Below are 21,086 nucleotides of genomic sequence, written 5' to 3'. Positions count from 1 at the left end.
AGCCCTTCCTCTGTTTCTGCTCCACTTCCTCATCGAGCAGCCTCATTTGAAGTTCCTGTGTGTGTGCTTGGATTTAGAAATAGGGAGGACAGGGATGAAAACAAAAACAAACACAAGGACTTGTGCAGAAGCCATGCAGCAGAATGTCCAGGGGTCTTTTACACCTGAATATTGCATGAGTGTGTATTCAAAATGAACATTTGAAAAGCTAGTTTAAGATAAAGATGTGGGAATCACATTTGTGCTGTTATATTAACGTTCTTCTCATTATCAACGATAATTTCACTTTTATTGCAAATTTTTCACCTGCCCTCCAGACTGTGCTTACACATTGTTTTTAAAAACCAAGATGGTTGGTTCAGATATTTTAGCAGTTTTATTTTTTTCACTGTATTTTCTACAATTTTAAACACCTCCCACTTTCTACTGATGTATATGGGAGAGGGTGCGAAAATGACCCCAGGATCAGGTTATTTGGTTCTGTCAGAATAAATGGACATTACCTTACTAGACTACTAAAATAGTATTAATAATATATATATAGTCTTGGTGTCTAATCCTATAATTTAAGTCTCAGTGTTGTCATTTGTTGCTCAGGTGACTAAAATGGTGCATTTCTGCTTTAATAACCTGAGACAATTAACCCAGATCAGGTATTTTCTTTCCTATGCAGATTTACGAAGGTCATCTGTGATCTTATCTCTAACAGACTAGACTGTTGCAGTGTTCTCTATTCGGGATCAGCAGGAGAAACTTAAAAACATGCATATGTCTCCTGCCGGGCTGATAACAATTATTAAAGGAATCCTTGCTGCTCTTAACCCTGTATGTTTTTGGATTGACTTTAAGATTTGAAGATTTTACTGAATGGCCAGACTCCTGCTTACATCTCCAATTTGCTAACCGGATAAGCCTGATCGCTGCTTGAGATCCTTTGGCAGGACCCTGGTAATGGTTCCTAAATCCAGACTTGTCCCCAAAGGTGACCTTTCCTGTCTCTGCTGTCCAGACCCTTCAGCTGTGGACAACCAAGTCTACGCCCTGCTGGGAGATCTCAGACTGCTTGTCCAAATCTCTTCTTAAAACGTCTATCACGTGGCTTCTTCCTAACTTTTGGAATTTTCTGTAATTATTTAAATGCACTATATCTATTTCATATGTATATATACATTCATTTTGGTTTTGCGGGTGTAAAGAATTTTGTTGTTATTGTAAGACGCCTTTTGCTAAAATTATTATTAACCTAATGTTATTTCTCCCTCTGCTAATTAGGATTAAGTTGAAAAAATTATCTAAGCAAACTAAAAACCTGTTAAAATTCTAGATATTATCGTCACAGCCCTCCAAATTTCTGTATATCAAAAAATACATGATAATACACAGTAACAGTAAGGTTACTGTTTCATTATAGTTAACCACCGGTTCAGTTCTATGTCCTTATTGGAATACATGCTTGACACATTTGAACATATAAGGATTTATTTAAAAAAAATTATGGACGGCCTCCTCCCTCTATGAGACATCGTGAAGCTGGCTGTCGTGTTTGGGGAAATATGAGAGATGGGCCAAGGTCAAAGGGTTCACTCCCTAGACACCACAGATACAGTATGAGACTGTGTCAGGAGGCAATACTGTCTCTTTGATTGTTTAGGAACTAGCAATCTCATAGACAAAAATGAAGTCACCAAATGATCTGTAGGAGTTTATAGTATGACCACAGGAAATGGGACTTCAGAATATGAGAGGAATTCACAGTTGTTGTATTGATGGATTCAGACTTTCTCCTTGGCCAAGCTTCAATAAATATTTCAGCATGGAACATCAAAGGGCTCCTGAGCATTTTCTTCACTGATGAGTTGAGCATGGGCCGCAGCACATTATCCACAACAGTGACATTTGTGTTTGATTATAGGGCACACGTCTTGGACACAGCTCTGGAAAAGATTAAGAAACCAATCCGTTTTTCAGCTGAAGCTATTTATATGAATAAAAATACAAATATTTGTGTTCTCTTCTTTAAACACTTGACTACCTTCCAACAGACACTGGCAATACATGGCTGCCATATGTCAGATCTCAGAAGTGATCTCTTTATATATGTATAGTGAGGGGAGTGCATGATGACAATGAAGAGGAGCGAGGAGAAGGTTATTCAGCTTCTATAAGGATATGTACCACAGTGATTAATGCAGCTCATCACTCTGTTACATGTAACGGATTTAGATGTGTTTTATTCTGTTGATCTATTGTAACAATACAAAGCAAAGACGGTGCACATTTTTTATTTTTCCCTTTGTAATCCTGTGCACGGTGTTTTCAGTTTAAACTCGCCATGTGACCGCCTCATCTGTAGTTACATAACCGCTGACACAGCGCCAGCAGCCAGTGTGACACATCTGCCACAAGATGGCGGCCTCGGCCAGATGCCTCGATACATAGATAAATAAAGAACGCAAGCGACCATCTCGACGTGTAGGAACATGTAGGCTGTCTGTCAATGAGGGGAAGGTGAGAGGCAGAAAACAGAAGCCCGGGATTAGAGCGTACACGAGCGGCCAGAGAGGCTGTCAGAGGAGGACAGATGCCGGTGAGAGGGGGGAGAGGAGCCCGCTGTAGGAGCCTGGAGGACGGGCACAGAGGGAGGCAGTTCCCCGCTGCTGCGGAGCGTTGATGTTCAGAAGAGACACATCCAGCAGTGAGTACTTCTCTCTCCTCCCTGTTCGACCCAGAGACTTAACATGGTGGAGGTTTGTTTCTATTTTGTTATCGGAGGGAGTTTAATTGAATTCACCACAGGAGGACTCATAGATGGCAAAAACACAAGAAGTGATGGGATTATTAGAGAATCTAAATGAACTGGGCGATCCACTTGAGACACGCTGCTTGTTATTAGCTCAGCCTCGTCTTTAGCTCACGAACACACGTTTATATGAATAATAGAGTTCTCCAATCTTGACGGTGAATTGATGTCGTCAGAAAAAAAAAACATTAATTGAGTGCGAGGTGCCGTGGCGCACGAGAGCGTCGGCCGCACGCGCCGTCCGTGCACATGTTGACTTGGCCCCACGCACAGTCGCGTGGGCGCGCACGCACCCTCGACTGGTGCGAAAACAAATTAAAACCGAAAAAGAGGAAATTAAGTGAAAGCAGTAAGCAACACTGGCTGTCATCACGTGATAATGATGGCGGTGTGAACACAAACACAAGTGACAGCTGCTGACAAGCGTTCTGCAGTGAGCCAGGGGCGGTTCCAGGGAGTGGGCCAGGAGGTCAGTTGCCCCCGCTGAAATCTGAAGTGCCCCAAGCGAGTGGTGGGGTTGATGACGCTCCTAACACGCTACAGAATATAAATATATATATATCTCCATGTGAAAGAATTATATGCAATAGATAACATGCATATATTAGCGATTATGTATTTGTCATATTATTTTACCAGGGTAAATGTGAAACATTGCTGCTCATCATTTTACTTGGAATATGTCGGCTTTTTCCATTGAAATTGTTAATTTCCAAACCATATGGCATTATTAAACAATAAGCTAAGATATATACTGCCATGGATAACTAAAAACAAAGTTTTAGAATTAGATATTATGTCCAAAGGTAACATCTATCGCTGTTAAAGCTCACTAGTTGACAGGACCTTGTTTTTTCGTACCTCCTCCATGGATGTTGTGTTTTCCCCTGTATTGTTATTGGTTTCTTTATTTATCAGCAAGATTACTCACAAAAGTACAGAGCCGATTAGCACCAACCTGGGTGGAGGGATGGGACATGGGCCAGGAAGGAAAACATTATATTTTGGTGTAGATCCAGTTAAAAGGACAGAGCCAGGAATCTTTATTTAATCACGTTACTTAACATCATGAGATGGGACATTCTGGGATGATTTTGACATAAAGATTATCTGACAAAATAATAGTGTTAAGACATATGAGTTTGTAGAATTTAGTTGAATTAATCACCCTCTGTGCTCTGCTGAGTGCCACTCCAGTTTCACCCTTAAAAAACATCGGTGCAGTGATTTCCCACATGCAGTGGCTGGTTTGTTTGTTTCTGGTCTCTATGTTAAGTTAACCATCTGCAGGCTCCGGCTTCATATTTACGGTGTAATTGATATTCCCCTATATCTTTTAGCAAGAAAGCAAAAAGGCATATATTCTAAAATGTCCAACTATAACTTTAAGTCTCTGTAAAGGTAAAGAGATTGATGGCTGCAGAAAAGTGTGGTCATTTAATTATTTTTAGTGAAAGTCTGTCAAAGATTATTCTGTAAATCTTTAACCGTTCTCACTATAACTCTTGTTTTACATATAAACAAAAAGTAAAATTACATTTACACTGATAAATGTATCGGCAGAAGAACTTTTATATATTGTGAATACATTTGAGTTTGCACAAAAGCTTCGAAAAAGACATCAAACTTAGCTTGGAAAATGGGCAGCAATGAACAATGTCGAATAGGCCAAATAAATAATTGATATTTACCATTTTGAATTAGGAAAGTAGGTAAGGTGCAGAATAAAACAGTAAAGTTTACAGCATGTTGTATTTTGGAGGAGAAATCTCACAGTGCAAAGGCAAACTATCAAACATTACTGTTATAATATTACACAGTCCACACAAGTCTTCATTTTGATCCCCTGCATCATTCTTAATTTCATGCAACACATCCTCATGAGTCAGACTCTGTTCCTATGCAATGTTTGTACTTTCTGTCATATTCCATGTTGCACAATATAGAACATTCACATGACCACTAACATGCTGTGCAAACACACAGCATCACACAGTTCTCATGCCCTGGAACCACTGAGGCTGAAAATGTAGGTTTCATGAGGCAGAATTACAGTAGGCATGCGTGGACGGTGACAGACACTTGATTCACCTCTACCTCGCAGAGAGAGATGGTGTTTGCAATCTTGTGTTTAAAATTTGTGACACATTTCTGAACTGACTCCGATTGGTCAGGCTCAAATGCATGTACACAGGTGTGAAACTCTGAAGCCGTAATTCAATGGAAAATAAATATAACATTTTTGAGAACAAAAGATAAAATACACACAGCCTTGACAATAAAGTGTTTGGTATTTTCTGATAATATTAACAGTGACAGGACTGGTCAGAAGACCCTAGTGACTATCCTGTAAAAGTGCTGCCCCCCTGATAATGTCAGCCCTGCGACAACTGCTACAGTTAACTCCCTGTGAAATGGCCTCAGGCAGGTCACTTAATCCCCTCCCCACCTTAAATCCCCTTAGTTTCACATGTTTACCATTCAACTTCATGAAGTATGCGTTAATATATGGTTGTATTAGGTGTCTTGAAGACAAAAGTCATCTTTTTGCATCATAAAGTGCCTAGTTTTGAGAGAAATGCGAGTTTTTACATAGGTAGAAAAGGCTACAGCCCCTTTTACACTGTAAAAAAAGAAGGTAAAACTGTGTATACACGCTAACACATTTGATCTCCAAGGCCATTATTATGTTGTGTAAGAAACCTCACTGCATATTGGCTATGAATCTTGGTACAAACATGGATGTAACCCTCTGGGTAACTTGTAATAGCTCTGATGATCACTTAACTTTGCATCTAGTGTCATCAGTAAGAGCTATAATTAGCATTTAGCTCAGAGCGCCACTGTGTCTTAACTGTCTCACATAATGTAGATGCTAATGTGGCTCTTAGTGGTGGAACAAATCTCCAAATCCAAGGTTCGATAAGACCTCGACATTAAAACATTTTGTCGTGTGTGTTTTGGATCTAATCAATGAAATACTCCTTGCTAATTATTCTACTTAATTATTATTTTCAACCTAGATTTATTCTTGATGGACCACTCTGCCATGCCTCAATGGACAGTCATGGTTCCAACACAAAGACAAGTCTTTCAGTCAATGACATAACTGTCATTTCTATACCAGCATGCTGCTTCGCTTTGCTTCGCTTCCCTCTCTGTGTCAGAGCATTTACATGCATGAGGCATATACGCTGTGTTCCCTTTTTAAAATGTACCTACTTTTTTTGACAGCTTGCCTGGAACACGGAAATAAATCGACACTGAAGAGAAAGTGAAAATAAACCCCAGCGAGGACTGCAGAGGGTCTGGGAGAGCAGGGAACTGCAGCCTCCACAACGCAGCCCTCCAAGACTTCAGTGGACATTTCAAATCTCTCTGTTCTTGGTTACCCATGAGAGGCGGTGGAAGATTAAATCACATGCTCTTTGAAGAGTGATCACAACCAAACCTTCTGAGACCTCACTCTCAAGTATTCAAGCTTGAAACCTTAACGGTCGACACAAGCTTTCCTCAGTTATTCGCTTGTCCAACTCAGGGGTAGTATTTTGACAGAGGAAGATTTTTTTTTACTGAAGGCCGTAATAGAGAGACCCAGCCACGGCCCACTGCAGGGTCTCAGAAATCCTTGGGTGAAATTGATCTGGAGGAGAAGACTGTGGAGGTGGCGGAGGTGATGGGCAACAAGAACAGCAGCTTGCCAAAATTTTCAGAGACTGCGCTGGATCAAGAAGAGGAAGAGATGATCATTGAGAATACAACAGGTAAATAATTAAGTTAAAAAAAAAAAAAAAGTGTTTCTGTTTGTGCACTTTAAGGTATTTACCTTTTGCTTCACTGTTATCTGATGTGCATGGAAATTACTATAAAAAATAAACAGTATGACTCATTCATAGCTCATTTAATAAGATGTCTCGCAGGTCTGTTACCTTTAAATGACAGTAGACTAACTTTATTAATCTCTTGGCACAGTAGAGACTCAGTAGATTAATAACCAACCTGCAGAGAACTGACTGAAAGCTCGTCATCCATCTGTGGACAGCAGTCTCCCACAGACTGAGCCAGAAAAAAAAAACGAGGTTAAGATGATCGGGATGATACTAAACTGTAAGGAAGCCCAGGCCTCTTCAGATGCTTATAATGAACTATACAGTTGGAGCTGATAAGCTTTGTTATGTAAGAGTAGCACTTTATTGCTACAGTTACGTTGCTGTTACGTCAGTGCAGATGCAACCAGAGAAATTGAAGAGTGAAACTGACAAGAACCCCAGAATAATGTGCTTTTGGAATGTGAGAATAGAAATCCTCCATCGAAGACGTCCCTTTGAAGCTAAAAGCAGACATTTATTTATTTAGAAACGGCAGTAGGCTTTTTCATAGTGATGAACAGTAATGACTAATTTTGGCAGCATTAGCGTTTTAGTAATGGCAACATGTAAACAAATCAAACTGATCATGCACAGTTTGGTTATAGAAACACTCAGTATGTTGTCTTTATTCACACACACGCAAACAAACAATATATTGCAGTTTAACAGGTAGTTATGTGGAAGTTAGTGAAGTGTCTTGTCAACTAAAGTCAGACACAGACACTGGGCTATCCCATTTTATATAGTCTTAGTGCACGGTCACACTATACATGTGAATGTAGCAGTGGTGAACCTTCGCCTCCTGATCACTTCCAATTGCTCAACTTTGGTGAACTTTGACCCACAACATTTACCTTCATCAGCCTGTGTGTGAGCGTGACGTTAATCTTAAACCAAGCCAACAGGCTGCTTGCTCTATGGCCATATATCAATCAACTGAAATCCTCTGTTAGATCTGTTATCTCAACAGAGAACACAGGACCAGTCCTTCACACAGCAGATATGTTTGCTGAAGCAGAATTCTTTTTCTATTTGACGTCAGATGGATGTCACTGTTTGAAACACAGGCTCTGTGAGGACGCAGGATGTGAAGAATTATGTCATGATTGTTTTCTCCAGACCCAAAAAAGCATTTTTTATTGAAAGTACGATAATGTTCAGCACATACTTCCAAATACTATGTATTTCTGTAACTCATCATTGATCATGTCCGAAAAGCACAGGCAAGATACTGTGATCAGAGTTTACACATCAAGACAAACAATAACTAAAAGGTCTAATGCATATGTCATACTAGTGTGTTTGTGCTCTATGTTTCTAGGAAGTGTCTCCGGGGATGGAGTGCTGGGCCTCAGCCCCGAGCTGCTGGCCTCCCTGCAGTCCCTCGGAGAAAACAGCAACTACACCCTGCTTCCACACTCTCTGCACCAGGTGTGTGTGTGTATACTATAGATCTACTTTAAATGTGAAAGAAAGTTGGAAGATACTTTTTCTCTTATATCCAGGGAGAATATACGTTTTTTTGGTACAGCTAGCTGACATACACATAATAAAAGAGGACATGAGCAGTGACTGAGGCAGAATATGACATTTATGCAGCCGCTGGGCAGGTGCAGAGATTTGAACAGGCAGCCCTCTGCTCCTTTGTTTGTCTCCTGGCGACTCTCCTGCCTCGGATCACAACAACAGCATTCAAAACAGACACACTAATTAGAGGTGTGATAAATATAGTTAGGTTGTGTCTCTGCTGGGAATAATCACAGCAAAAGATCAGTGGTTTCTTATAGCGTTTGCAATACTTTGTGCAATACTTTGTAGGCTTTGATTTCAAGACAACCCTTAGACAATGTAATTAATTTGGCTCAGCTCTTCTAGAGCCGTGATAAGCTTGTAGTTTGTGTTGCTGCCAACTGCAGTAATCAGGGAACAAAGACAAAGCTGTTATGCCTCAGATACTAAGAAAGGAAAAGGAGAGGCAAAGCACAGCAATCAGCGTCTGGCTAGTTTGACAGAAGCAGTTATATATAAAAGTTCTTGTAGCATGAAATCAAGTCACAAGAAATTTGTGTTGTTCTGAGTGTAAGCACATACGCCAGATCACTATGTCCACTATGTAGAACCCCTTTTTATCAGAAACATGGTCAGTGTCTTTCATACTCTATTCGACACCTAGCTCCATATTTGGTCATATCTGCTAACGCCTGCTACTACCGTGTACTGAGTATTTCATGACCTGAATCCATTTGTTTAAAATGCAAGATATTTAAAAAAATAAGTCAGCTGCCACTTGAAACTACTCTGCTCTTGGCTTTCAATTGAGATTTGTACGTCTGCCCCTCGGTTAATCCTGATTGTGATGAATTTAGGATACTTGTGCTCGGGAGTCTTGGGGTCATGTGACTTGACAATATACGACTGTCTGGCGACAGTAATACCAAACATTAGCGGGATTTTAAGCTTGACCCTGGTGCTTACTGCATATGATAGAACCTTTTACATCTTGGAGTTGGGAACTGATAAAACAAGAAATCCAAATAAGGCATGTTCTTCTATGAGTAAATCGTAATAATTTTTCACATTTTATAGCAGAAATGTCTAATCAGTCTTGCTGCAGCCCTTAAACTACCTGCTATCATAGAATTACAGTCATATCCGAGGGAGAGAAACTGCTTCATCTCTAGATTCACTAAATCATGTGGTCGACTGGAGTAGAGGAAGGAAAAAAAAGTGTGCTGATGGGAAAAAAAAATCCCACAGAGACACGTTAATCCGGACCATAAGTAAGAGCATGTGACTTCATGTCTCAGATCGTCTGTCTCTTGGCATGACGCTGCCATGTGATCCTCATCTTTGAAGGAATTTGGTGAATAAAAAAAAGGACTAATTAGAGTTAGACATCATTTTTCAGAGCACAGCAGCAGAATTGAAGATCCCTGTGTGCTTAAATTTTTCAAGGGTAGATCTGGATGTTTCTCACTGAATCTGTCACATGATTTGTGTTATTTCAAGCCACAGCTGATGAATCCTGTTTTCGGCTTTCAGTGTGAATTTACATAAGGTATCTCTGTTTATCTTTTTGTTTCAGATTGCAGAGGCCTACTCGCTCAAAGAGGACTGTATCCTTTCAAATTCACTGTGACCTCATTTCTCTGTTTATATAGGTATCATAACATTTGCCAATCATTAGTATTTTCCAGCCAAGGCATGGCTGAGCCAGAGTGGCACTTGTGAAGAGATAAAAAACGCAGTAGAGTGGTTTCTATTTCATGGAGAAAGTGTTTCCATTTCTGGTGGCTGGACAGAGGTTCAGCTTCAATGCCAGTCCTGGTCTGATGACGCCAGATGGGTTTCAAATTTATCCTACAGAAGCAATTGAAATGTTACCACTGAATAAAATATTTATTGCAATATTAGCAATGTTATAGGGAATTTATCGTTATTTTCGATCTGTTTGTTTGTGGCACAGTCGCTGGGTGTTCCTCATACTTTGGCTCAAAGCCCTGAGGGTTTGCAGTTTAGTTTCCTCAGTTTTGTTTGTGCCGTTCCCCTGGCGACAGCTGTCGGTGGATCTTGCTGCACAGAAGATGGTATGAGTTGAGGTTTTTATGTGTAAGAGGCAAGAGAAGAGAAAAAGACTAATGCAGTGACCAGCAATGAAGGACGTTTTCAGGGATACAATGAGCGGATGCTGAGACTGGGAGGCAGAGTGTTAATGAGTAACTTGACAGGATTGCTGCATTTCCACAGCCGGACCTTTGGAGTGGGGCTTCTACCACTGAACATGCCTGATTGGTTTATAATTCTAGCATATTCCAGCATTATCTGCAATAGCTTGTAAAATCAGTTCAAGTCCAGCATTTCAGGGTTTTTTAATGAAGTTTGCCACTGGTGCTCGTCTCTTTTCTGCGTTTTAAGCACACTCCCAATTTTTTCCATTAAATGGCTGCTGTTGGATCCATGTCTCTGTCCTACAGAAAACATCTACCTTAATATAATAAACATAACCAGTAATAGACTGCGAAATGCATTATTATTACAAATTACACACTAGGCTATGAATTTGATTGGCTTTGGCAGTGTAAAATCAATATCAATTAAACTGCAGATAGTCAGGGACAGTCCGATTGAAAGTCTCAGTTGATGTCTTTAACTTGTGATGCTACCAGACCAGTGGGCCATTCAGTTCCTACAGCTTGAGAAGCTCTACCATGAACGTCTGCTCTCCAACCTGGCTGCCCTGCAGGAAAATTGGGGTATTGCATGCATCTCTTTCTCCCCTTTGAAAAATATATCCTGTAATCACAACCTACATGCAATTCTGTTCTATCCAGACTCAAGGAGTGTGTGTTTATTTTGTGTGCACCTGCCCTCTCAATGTGTTCTCAGAGAGCCGATGGAGAGAGAGGAACCCAGAGAGCAGTTTACCTGCTGAGACAGACGCCATCAGTGTGAAACACATGGAGACCCTGAGCCAGATCTGCAGGACACATCCCAGGTAAAGCACAACAATGTCTGATGATCCTGTTCCTCAGAGCTGAAGCAGAGATACAAGGGCAAGGAGTCTGGGTTCTTTATCTACGATCTGCCACAACAGTTCCTCCACAGGGTGTGGTCAGAGACTTTCTGCACTTTCCAGAATTTCTCTGTTATTAAGCATGTCCACATGCCTCAGCTCTGTGAGCTCAAACAGCTCTAACTACTTCAAATTACTCTTACGCCATTAACATTCTATTTGATCTAGATTTCCATCTGACGGAAACCTTTTAGCTCACATTTCCTTTACTGTAATCGACTGTAATCTTTATTTTCCTTGTAGACATAAAGAGGAGTCATAGACTGAACCAGCACATAGATAATGCATGAAGATGTGCAAAGGAAATTGTTGGGAAATTCAATATCACCGACAGGACATAAAAGATTTCCGCAGGATAGTCATTTCCACCAGACAGACACAAATACCACAGGTCTGGATGCCAGACACTGCACCTGTGCTGTGACTCAGAATGCGATTGTAGCCCACAGTCATTCTTGTACAGGTGGATTTGATTAAGATGAAGAAGAAATGAAAAGCCTGAAGAAGACTTTAGCTTTTTTAATATGTTAAGTTATAGACCAGTGACCTTGTCTGACCTTCCTCCTGCTGTCTGTGTGCTCTTCCTCTGTCTCTGTCTCTGTTTGGCGTCGCTCAGACCATCCAGCAGTGTGGGGCAGGTAAGACACAGAAACTTTCTCTTTCTACATCGCTCATATATAAATCTCAGACTTTTTTTAAATAATGAACTATTGCATCTATGTTTGATTCAACAGGACAGTCTAAATACATTGCTGAGAGAAATACAGATCAAGAACCAGACACTGCAGTCCTGTCATGATAGAGGTCTGTATTACATATACATATACATATACATATACATATACATATACATATACATAAACACACACACTCACATACATACACACACACACACACACACACACACACACACACACACACCAAGGCTCTGACCTGACCTAGCAGCTCTGTGAGGTTGTATCAATATATATATATATATATATATATATCAATTGCATGCCAAGATGGCCACAATGCTAATGCTGACTTCCTAAGTACAATGTTTATTATTATTTTTTGCATATAAGCATGCTAATGTTTACTAATTAGCTCATTAGTTTGCAGCAATTAAGTTTATTTAACATTTTAGATCATGTTTTAAACCAGCGATCCAAACCAGCGAATCCAAACTTTTGGGATCCGCATTAAAACAGAAAGACAACTATATGCTGAATTGATAACATGACAACGTCTACAAACCAATAAATGGCTAGTGCTGGTAGACTCAGCCCACGTAGGTGCTCACGACAGGACATAAATGTCATTTTTTATTCTTAACAGCTGCCCATAAAATGCAATATAAAACCAGAACTAATTGGATGAAACATTCACAATATAACAAAGAAGTGAGACTATGTTTGGACTTCTAGGTGTGAAAACACACAAAATTTTGTTAATATAATGATCTAAATCTAAAGCTAAACACTATTCAGATTATTAGTTAAATCCATTATTTAGGCAGGGGGGAAGTAGAGACAGTCATATAACAGATTGAGCTTTGTCTCATTTTACTGCCCATCCCAAGTGCAATGACCTGCAACTCTGCTTACATATGAAACTACACACGAGCTCTGGGTCAATACATAGAAAGTTCACACATTGGTCAGGCTTGAGTGATAATCCATAATCAATAGCCAATGTCCTATTTTACTCTGCACCATTCTAGTCAACAATCCTGAAACATCACAAGAGGATGGAGAAAACGAGCAGAATGCGAACACTGAATCAGTGCCAGGCTCACCGGAAACGGGCCGTGAGGAGGGAGAAGGGGAGGAGGATGGAGAGGAAGAGAGGGAGATATATGAGGAAGGACAAGATGTAGAGGAGGAGGAGGAGAATCCATGTGCGGAGACACCAGAGGAAGAGGAGGAGGTAAAGGTGGAGTGGCCAACAGGAGTCTCCCAGGCTTCGGACAAGGACCTGGCCAAACTGTCCCACACAGAAGGGGTAGGAGTCCAGTCTTTTCTGCTTTTCTGCCGTTATATTTAAATCTTAATGGACTGTTAGTGGACTGCAGAAAACATTTTTAAATCAATTTAGTGTGAGCAAGGTGGATATCAGATGAATGTGAGGCATATAAATCTCTCTTTTCCTGCTCTGCACCCTCGCTCTCATCTTTTCTTCCTGCCGCTTTTCCCTTCTCCTCTCCGTCCATCATCCTATACATGCATCTGACCTTCCTTCCTTCTTTCCTTCCTTCCCTTGTTCCCTCCCCTTGCAGATCTCTTCTGTTTTCACTTTCTATCATACTTCCCTCCGGGACTGAGTAAGACTGTATCTGTTTAAGTTCCAAATTCTGACCCACAGCTCTTTGTCTTTGCCGGGACACTCCCACAGAAGATCTCTGCGGTCACTTAGTGACATCATCAACAAATTATTTTCTTTCAAAAACCCCCACCCATGTTCACTGGTGTGGCTTCACACTCGGGATGCCTGCTCTGCCAGAATACCCCACTTCATCACTGAGTCAGTGCCTGAGCAGGAGGGCCTGGTTCTTCCTAGATTTAGGGAAGAAATTAGACCTACTCCAAATAAACAGTACCAGCTGAAGTCCCCACAATGATGGATTCAGGTTTTATGGCTGTTATGTAATCCAGCAGAGGTTTGACTGGGTGGGTCATGGGTGGGTCTCCTTCCTTTGTTAAGTACGTGTCACATTTCATGAGGGTTTTGCAGTGGTTACTGGCTCTATTTTCCCCTTCTCTCTTTCTTAGGCTTGTAACAGGTTAAGAAACTAAGTGAAATACAATTACAAATCCCATTTTAAACATTATATTTGAATTATAGTTATAAATTCATGAAAAACCTTTGGGGAGCTTATACTTTTTTTAGTTATTTCCTTTCAGTGATATTGATGCATAGACATAAGATGTGGCCAGGATGTGTGTTCACAAACAAGCCTTTTAGTCTGATGGCTCACTGCTCGTTCACGACTCAGTCGAATGACACAGTGACCTGCCGGACAAAGCTGAGGCAGAGGCAGCAGCATTAGTTTATGGGTTGTATAATATATCACTTTGTTGACAGTGTGATATGTGAAAAGGCCACAGTGTGTCCTTTCAGTTGCTCCGGAATGAGCTCTGAGAGCACAATTAATCATCACATATGTGAAACACTTGTTCTACTGTTGCAGACGCGTCATGTTTATGATGCTTTGTGGCCTTGAGTGTTTCTCATAGTTCAGTATTCTGTTTGCTGCTGTTCATTTCTGTCAATATCAGCTGGCTGGAGAACTTCAGTCACATGGGGTGGATCCAGAGGCGAACTGGGGCCTATAGAGCAGCAACAGTAAACAAGGCCACTGCAGTTACCCAACTCATAACCTCAGCCCATGCATGAATGTCACCTGCTTACTCTTACCACTTACTTTTTATTTATGAATTAAGTTCACCATGATTCTATAATAATCATTGTTTAAGCCCTCTGTAAATGTGACATCATATCAGATGGATTCAGTGACCCTAGGTGTTAAAATATTGGTCTTGCAGTCCATCACTTAGCTCCACACATTAGTGAACTCTCCTGACTCTCACATCAAACGTGCACATTTACATTCAACATTGTGTTCATCTAGCTACATCATTAGGTACATTTTTACTTCAATAGTTCACAAAGACTAGTCATTACAATAATACTTTACTTTGTGTTGAGCACTAGTTAATAAGTGCACGTTAACAGATTAAGTTAAGATGTATTAGCATTTAGCTCAAAACACGCTTTGCGTGAGTATAATGAGAAGCAAGGCTATAGATTCAGTCACATGATTATCAACCCTGTTTAAATATGACTGCATCTTACATTTCTATGAGTTGTGAAATTTCACCAAGAACAGCACCAAGTCTACTACTTTTATCAGTGATGAGATAAATATTTGAGTGCAATATTCCTCAATAAAGCACAGATTTCCTCTTAATATCTATGACTAGATCTGCCTGTTTGGAATGGGCTGTTTACTTGGCCCGTGTAAATAGTGGTTTCCCTTTTCTTTCTGAAACTGTAAAGGTGACCTGCAAATATCGAACCACCACAAGACTGGCTGTTCCACCATTCAATTCAGTGCAGCTTTGTATCAGTACGGTGAACCTCAAACTGGAGAATCAGTTGTGTTGTAGTGAACACGCCGTTGTCTCAATTGACAACGTCATATATGTTGATAAATGCCCTATGTCCCTGGCTGCCTGTTTATTCAAAGTTTATAAACATTGAGCATATCGCCTGTTAAAATCACAGGAAAGTGGTAAAACTTGGCAAGAAAGCAATGCACTTTCTTGCCAAGTGTGAAGCTGATAAGATCAACGGTTCTTGAGCCACAGATAAACAGGCCTTTCTGGCATTATTAGACGGATGACTAAAAAGGCACTTTATAGAGTGCATATCTCTCCCAAGGCTGAACAATTTTTAAGTCTAGTTTTAAAAAAATAAAAAGGAAGTGGTCTAATAACCTAAATGATTTTTTTCTCATTGCACCAGCTTTGACAGTTCCTGCTGATAAATAAACTAAAAACAGAGCGTACACCTCCGCCAAGGCCCAACACTCCTCTCAATTCAATCAAGCTGCACCAAATTACACAGAGTGATGTCTAATAATAAATAATACCTGAAATCACATCACACCAATGTTGTTTTACCATTTGTAATCTGGATCTGCCCTATACACAGAGTATGTGATGTTTTGTGGACCCACAGTTTCAGTGTAGATTCAAAATGCCTCCCCCTTGAACTATGAAATGTTCCTGCGATGCTGACAGAGTCGTCTCTGTGCTCCTACCTAACCACTTATCTGTGGAGGAGCGCCAGAGTTTACGTCTCAGCTGGGAGAAAGCTGCCCCCCCGCTCACCCTCACAAATAAGACTTTGTCCAGACTGAGTTCTCAAACCGTGAACATTTACATTTAACATCACAGTTTTCAGGGAGTCATACAGAGCTGTGCCTCAGAGTGTTCCCTCAGCGGTAAAACATGGTACACTGATGTGCCTCTGTACAGATGGTATAACCCACTGACCTCACTGAATAATTGACCTATAAATTATGGCAGCAGATGATGCTGACAGCTTGAGGGATGCGTCCGTTTGACTAGTCAGCAGATGACCACACTGTGTGTTATTGTTCCTGGTTCAGAGATTGAGATCATGTCAGGGTTTTATTAGAGGGGAGGTCTTTCAAGCTCTACAAGGAATCCCTGCTCCTCTGACCTCGACCTCTTGTTGACAAACAGAAGCTCTCGACGATAAAGAACAATGCAAGGAATTCCTCTCTGTATCTCAAATTAGTTTAAATAACGAGTTCATCCAAATATATTTTACAGCAGAAATACGTATCCACAGTCAGACCTTGCGTTTATGCTTCTGTGTAGTTACACCTGTGCTTCTGCAGATTCTGTGTTTACTAGACTCGGCCAAGTTTCGATGGCTCAGCTCCAGTTCATCTAAAATGCTGCTGCTCCTCTGTTGACTGATACCAAACATACACCGGACATTGTCCCATTGGTCTGCTGATAGAGCATGTGCACTATGCACCACTGACTGTGTTTTATTGTGTACTTCTTACATTATCATGTGCGCTGTTATGTTCTTATTTAATTAATATTCTGGAAAACAGGAAAACACAAGGACAAAGAGGAGGTGATAATATATGCGACCATGGTTCTTGGCTGGTATTGAATTCGGAATGTTATGTGGTGGGTAACCACACCGCAGATAATCTTTACAACTCCAGTTAAAAAGATTTATTAGTCCTACATTATTAGTTTTATACATTTTTGACCAACTTTTATTGATGACACTTTCTTTTTTGATACCAAGTATTTTAGTTACACCAACGTGGCGTCTAGAGCATCACCTTTGTCTTATTATGTCAACTCTTACAAAAGGAAAAAATGGTGACCATGGTAACATCAATTGAAGTTTATATTCTTGAAATGAATAAATGACGTACTTTACATACATACATATTTATTGGCAGTTTTGGATCAAATAAACGTGATGAGTCATACACCACTGCCAGCTAGATTTTTCAAGCCCCCTGGTGGTTGGGGGGTCCTAAGCAGCCACCTAGTAGGCTTATAGGGAGGAATATGACTCTTCTGTAGAAAACCGTAGTAGAAAACAAATGACAAGACTCAAGGTGATCAGAGGAGCACTTTGAGTAAATACAGGACTACAGACACACTGTATTATTGTAAAACAAATCCCATTACATGATCAAAACGCACAGGTTTGTTAGACCACCTCCATATCTGTGATCTTCTTTACGGTGCCACAGATCAGCTCAGACTCGTTGATTGCGAAGAAAAATACAACAAAGATATAGTTTCACTTTTAAAGGGTTCAGTAGTTTTTAGACGGTAAATGTATTTTTTTGTGGTTACTGAGGGAGTAAGATTTGCACTTAGTGATCTTGCAATGTTTAATTGTGTAACCTAATGTCTAAAGGGTAAGGTTGCATATGCTATCTCCACTATGACCCAATAAACATTCACTGTATGGAAAATCAAACAGTTAAGCAATACAGTATAAGGCGGAAGGTGAATTGGACAAATGTGTGTTGTAGGGAATCATTGATGAAATGATACACTCATAAATGCATGCAACTAGATAAATATCTCAATATATCTCTCATTAAATTTGAATGGTGTAGGAATTTTTCTCAAATTACCTGAAATCAATCAGAGAACAATATTAAACAAATCACAGAACGTTTGAACATTATTCTGTCTTTGTTTCAGACAATACAATCAGCTGGTTTTCAGTTCAGAGTAGACTGTTGGTTTTATGGCTTTTGTCCAGACCTTCTCGCTCTGAGATGGAGACAGAGGAACTAAGGCTCAGGAGTTCCCCGCTGACCGCCTCGGGCCAGTTACGCCTTAATAATTCCCAGTGCCATGCCAGTCGTATATATCTGTTCAGTCAGGTTAAAGCTGTTTGTTTGGATGAGCAACAACTCTTTTTGGTTTCCTGTCTGAAATGAAGGTTTTTATGGAGCAGGGATTACCTGACCTGCAGGTCAGGGATCTGGTTTCCCAAATCTCGGCTCAGTGAGGCCTGGGATGTCTGATACCATATGATTGTTTTTAAATGTATATGGATAATTAAGGAGTTTAGAGGATAAGAGAAATATATACACATGCACACACACAAGTATCGACAATATTCTTCACACAAAGCTGTGAAGTTGTACTTATAAAAGATGTTGGAATAACTTTCATTCCAGTCCTCTCATCAGATGCTGATTAACTGAACACATTTGCCGTCATCCTTTAAACGAGCTGAAAACATGTTTGTTTGTTTCGTGTGGTTCCTGCAGAGTTCCTCTCCTGACGGTCTGGTCTCCATTCTGAAGAGGAGGAGAGCGTCTCTGGATGGACTCCCCCCACCCAGCGACCTGGATACTAAACAGAACTCCAAGCGCAAAGTTCACTTCAGTGAACCAGAGGACGGCAATGAGCAAGGTACACTTCAAGTTACCTGTAGACTAAATGCATTCATGACCTGAAACATTAGTACAGAACCACACCAGCTCACTGTGCTACAACCGTACTGTCAACTGTTTTGACTTTTAGATGTATTAACGGTGACTTATATTCCTTACTTCCACAGATGAGGTGGGTGGAGACTCCTGCCTGATCCTCCTGCTACTGTGCCTGGTTACCGTGGTGATCAGTGTGGGGGGGACCGCTCTCTACTGCACCCTGGTGGACACCTACTCGAACATTTGCACCGACTTCACTCAGAACGTCAACTTCTACGTCATGAACATGCGGAGGTTCTTTGAGGGGCTCGGCCACTGGCTGCCCCTCCGGACTTAACCCAGACGATCACAGATTGGCACTGTAGCAGACAGTGTGAGACACAGGGTGTTAACACTGCACAGACATGGGACCTACAGGCGTTAATGTGATGCTGCCATCCAGAGGGTTTGATTCCATCTCCAGTCACTGGACTTGTGTCTGAGCAAAAGAGACTTGTGCATTGGACCAAACACACTGAGATGTACAGTATGTGTCAGTCCTCAGGTGATCAAAGAAACACCAAACATTAAAAAACTATCCAGATCTCTTCGGCTCCGAAGAAAAATGCGATGATGAGTGCGTGTTGTGGGACGAGGGTTGAAAGAACAGCTTGTTTACGCCGGTCTGTGTGGATTTCTTCATCGTCAAGCCTCACAACAAGGCTCACAACTCTCAGCCATATTTATATTTTAACTAAGTACTTTATCTGTGTAGTAGTGTTTCCCTCACACCTCTTCTTCTGGTGGTTTTAATTGTACAGAGAAAAGTTGTCTTGAGCATCATTAGGATCATTAGTTTGTGTAGTTTCTTTTTACAGAGACCATGCGATTTTCATTTCCTTTCGATTCTGCCATTGTTGTCTGCTCTTTTGACCCATCTCTGCTAAATTTGTACATCAGACACGTTACACACCACGACAAAGAGTCAATCTAACACCCAGATTGTCAATACATTCATGATCCTTTCACCGAAAAGGTGTTTACCTCAATATAAGTGGTTACTCTGAACATTCCTCTGATTATCTGACAAAGACCAGTTCAATCACTGGACTGAGTATGATAAGAAATGATAAAGGTAGAGTAAGGTCAGTGTCTTATCCAAAAAGCACAGCATTAAGTATACGAACTTACAGCACAGTACATCGTGATTGGCACTATGCGAAACAGTAATTCAACAGCCGCTCCTTAAACTCAATCACCCTGTGTTTATAGTTTTTGTGTTCAATGTTTTAATCTTCATCATTTAGAGTGCATTTCTAATTCTGCTCGACATCTGGACGCACTGGATCCCTTCCAGTCGTCTCTTGCTGTGTGCAGACTGTGACTTCACGATATTAAAAACCCAATGCAGTGAGAGGATGCATTTTCATTGTGTGCACAAAGGACACTAAATCTCAGAGAGCACATACGTCTGCCAAAGCTGATCGGCTTCTTCATCGCCATATAACATCATCATCTGTATCAGATACATCAGGATCATTGTTTAGATCTGCACAAAATATCACCTGATCATAGATATTAGCACTCTATATATGCTGGATTTTTTCATACAACTGTCCCAAAAAGTCCCATCTCGCAATTTTAAAGAATATTTCAAATAACTCCTGGATCCACATGGGTGGATGGAATACACTCTAAAATGTTATATATAGGGTCTTGTTTGGTACATATCCCACCCCTCCACCAAGTTTCCATAAAATCGATTGTTTTTGCATTATCATGCTCATAGACAGACAAACAACAATTAAATCATGACCTCCTTGGTGGAGGAAATAAAAGCTCAGTGTATATCTTGAGGATTAACATTTATTCAAAACTTTATCTGAATGTCCCAATGGGTAAAAAGCACAAGGCTTTAATTTACACAAGTTATACCATTTGAATCACTTTTTCCTACAGTTGTTTTTCCTGCATTGCTCAAGTTACACAAATGAAAAACATTCTTTAGTTGAATGGATGCAAAATGAAAAATGTCAGCATGTTCTCCAAAATAATTGCCTTGTATTGAATTTTTGAAACAATTTCTACTCTCCTTCAGAACCTCCAGATGTTTGCAAAGTAGTGAATATTACCTCTGTATTGTCTCTGTGGATATTGTTTACCAGCAAGTGTACATCTTTATATGTTTTAATATCTATGTTGAGTTGTTTCCACAAGGGAAAATTAAAAAAAAAAAAATTAATATTGTCCATTGTGTTTTAAGGCTTGTTTTAACTTGGGCATAGAGAGGAATCTCTCAATTTTGTTTTAAATGTGTCTCATTGAATAACTAGAAAGACTCCAAGTAGAGTGCACACC

The 21,086-nt window shown here is 40.4% G+C and overlaps 1 protein-coding gene across 1 annotated transcript; it reads left to right on the top strand.

Moving 5' to 3' along the window:
- Window positions 1-2,453: 2,453 nt before the first annotated feature.
- On the top strand, window positions 2,454-20,977 carry cnstb (consortin, connexin sorting protein b). Its single transcript, XM_062411221.1, has 11 exons — window positions 2,454-2,695; window positions 6,035-6,564; window positions 7,991-8,100; window positions 9,755-9,785; window positions 10,836-10,922; window positions 11,056-11,164; window positions 11,859-11,880; window positions 11,977-12,046; window positions 12,948-13,228; window positions 18,585-18,729; window positions 18,878-20,977. Exons 2-11 carry the CDS (start codon window positions 6,477-6,479, stop codon window positions 19,084-19,086), a joined length of 1,152 nt encoding a protein of 383 aa, XP_062267205.1. The 5' UTR covers window positions 2,454-2,695; window positions 6,035-6,476; the 3' UTR covers window positions 19,087-20,977.
- Window positions 20,978-21,086: the final 109 nt, after the last annotated feature.

This window comes from Platichthys flesus, chromosome 18 (genome assembly GCF_949316205.1).
Source record: "Platichthys flesus chromosome 18, fPlaFle2.1, whole genome shotgun sequence".
Lineage (NCBI taxonomy): Eukaryota > Metazoa > Chordata > Actinopteri > Pleuronectiformes > Pleuronectidae > Platichthys > Platichthys flesus.
This window is presented reverse-complemented; position numbering and strand designations above follow the sequence as displayed.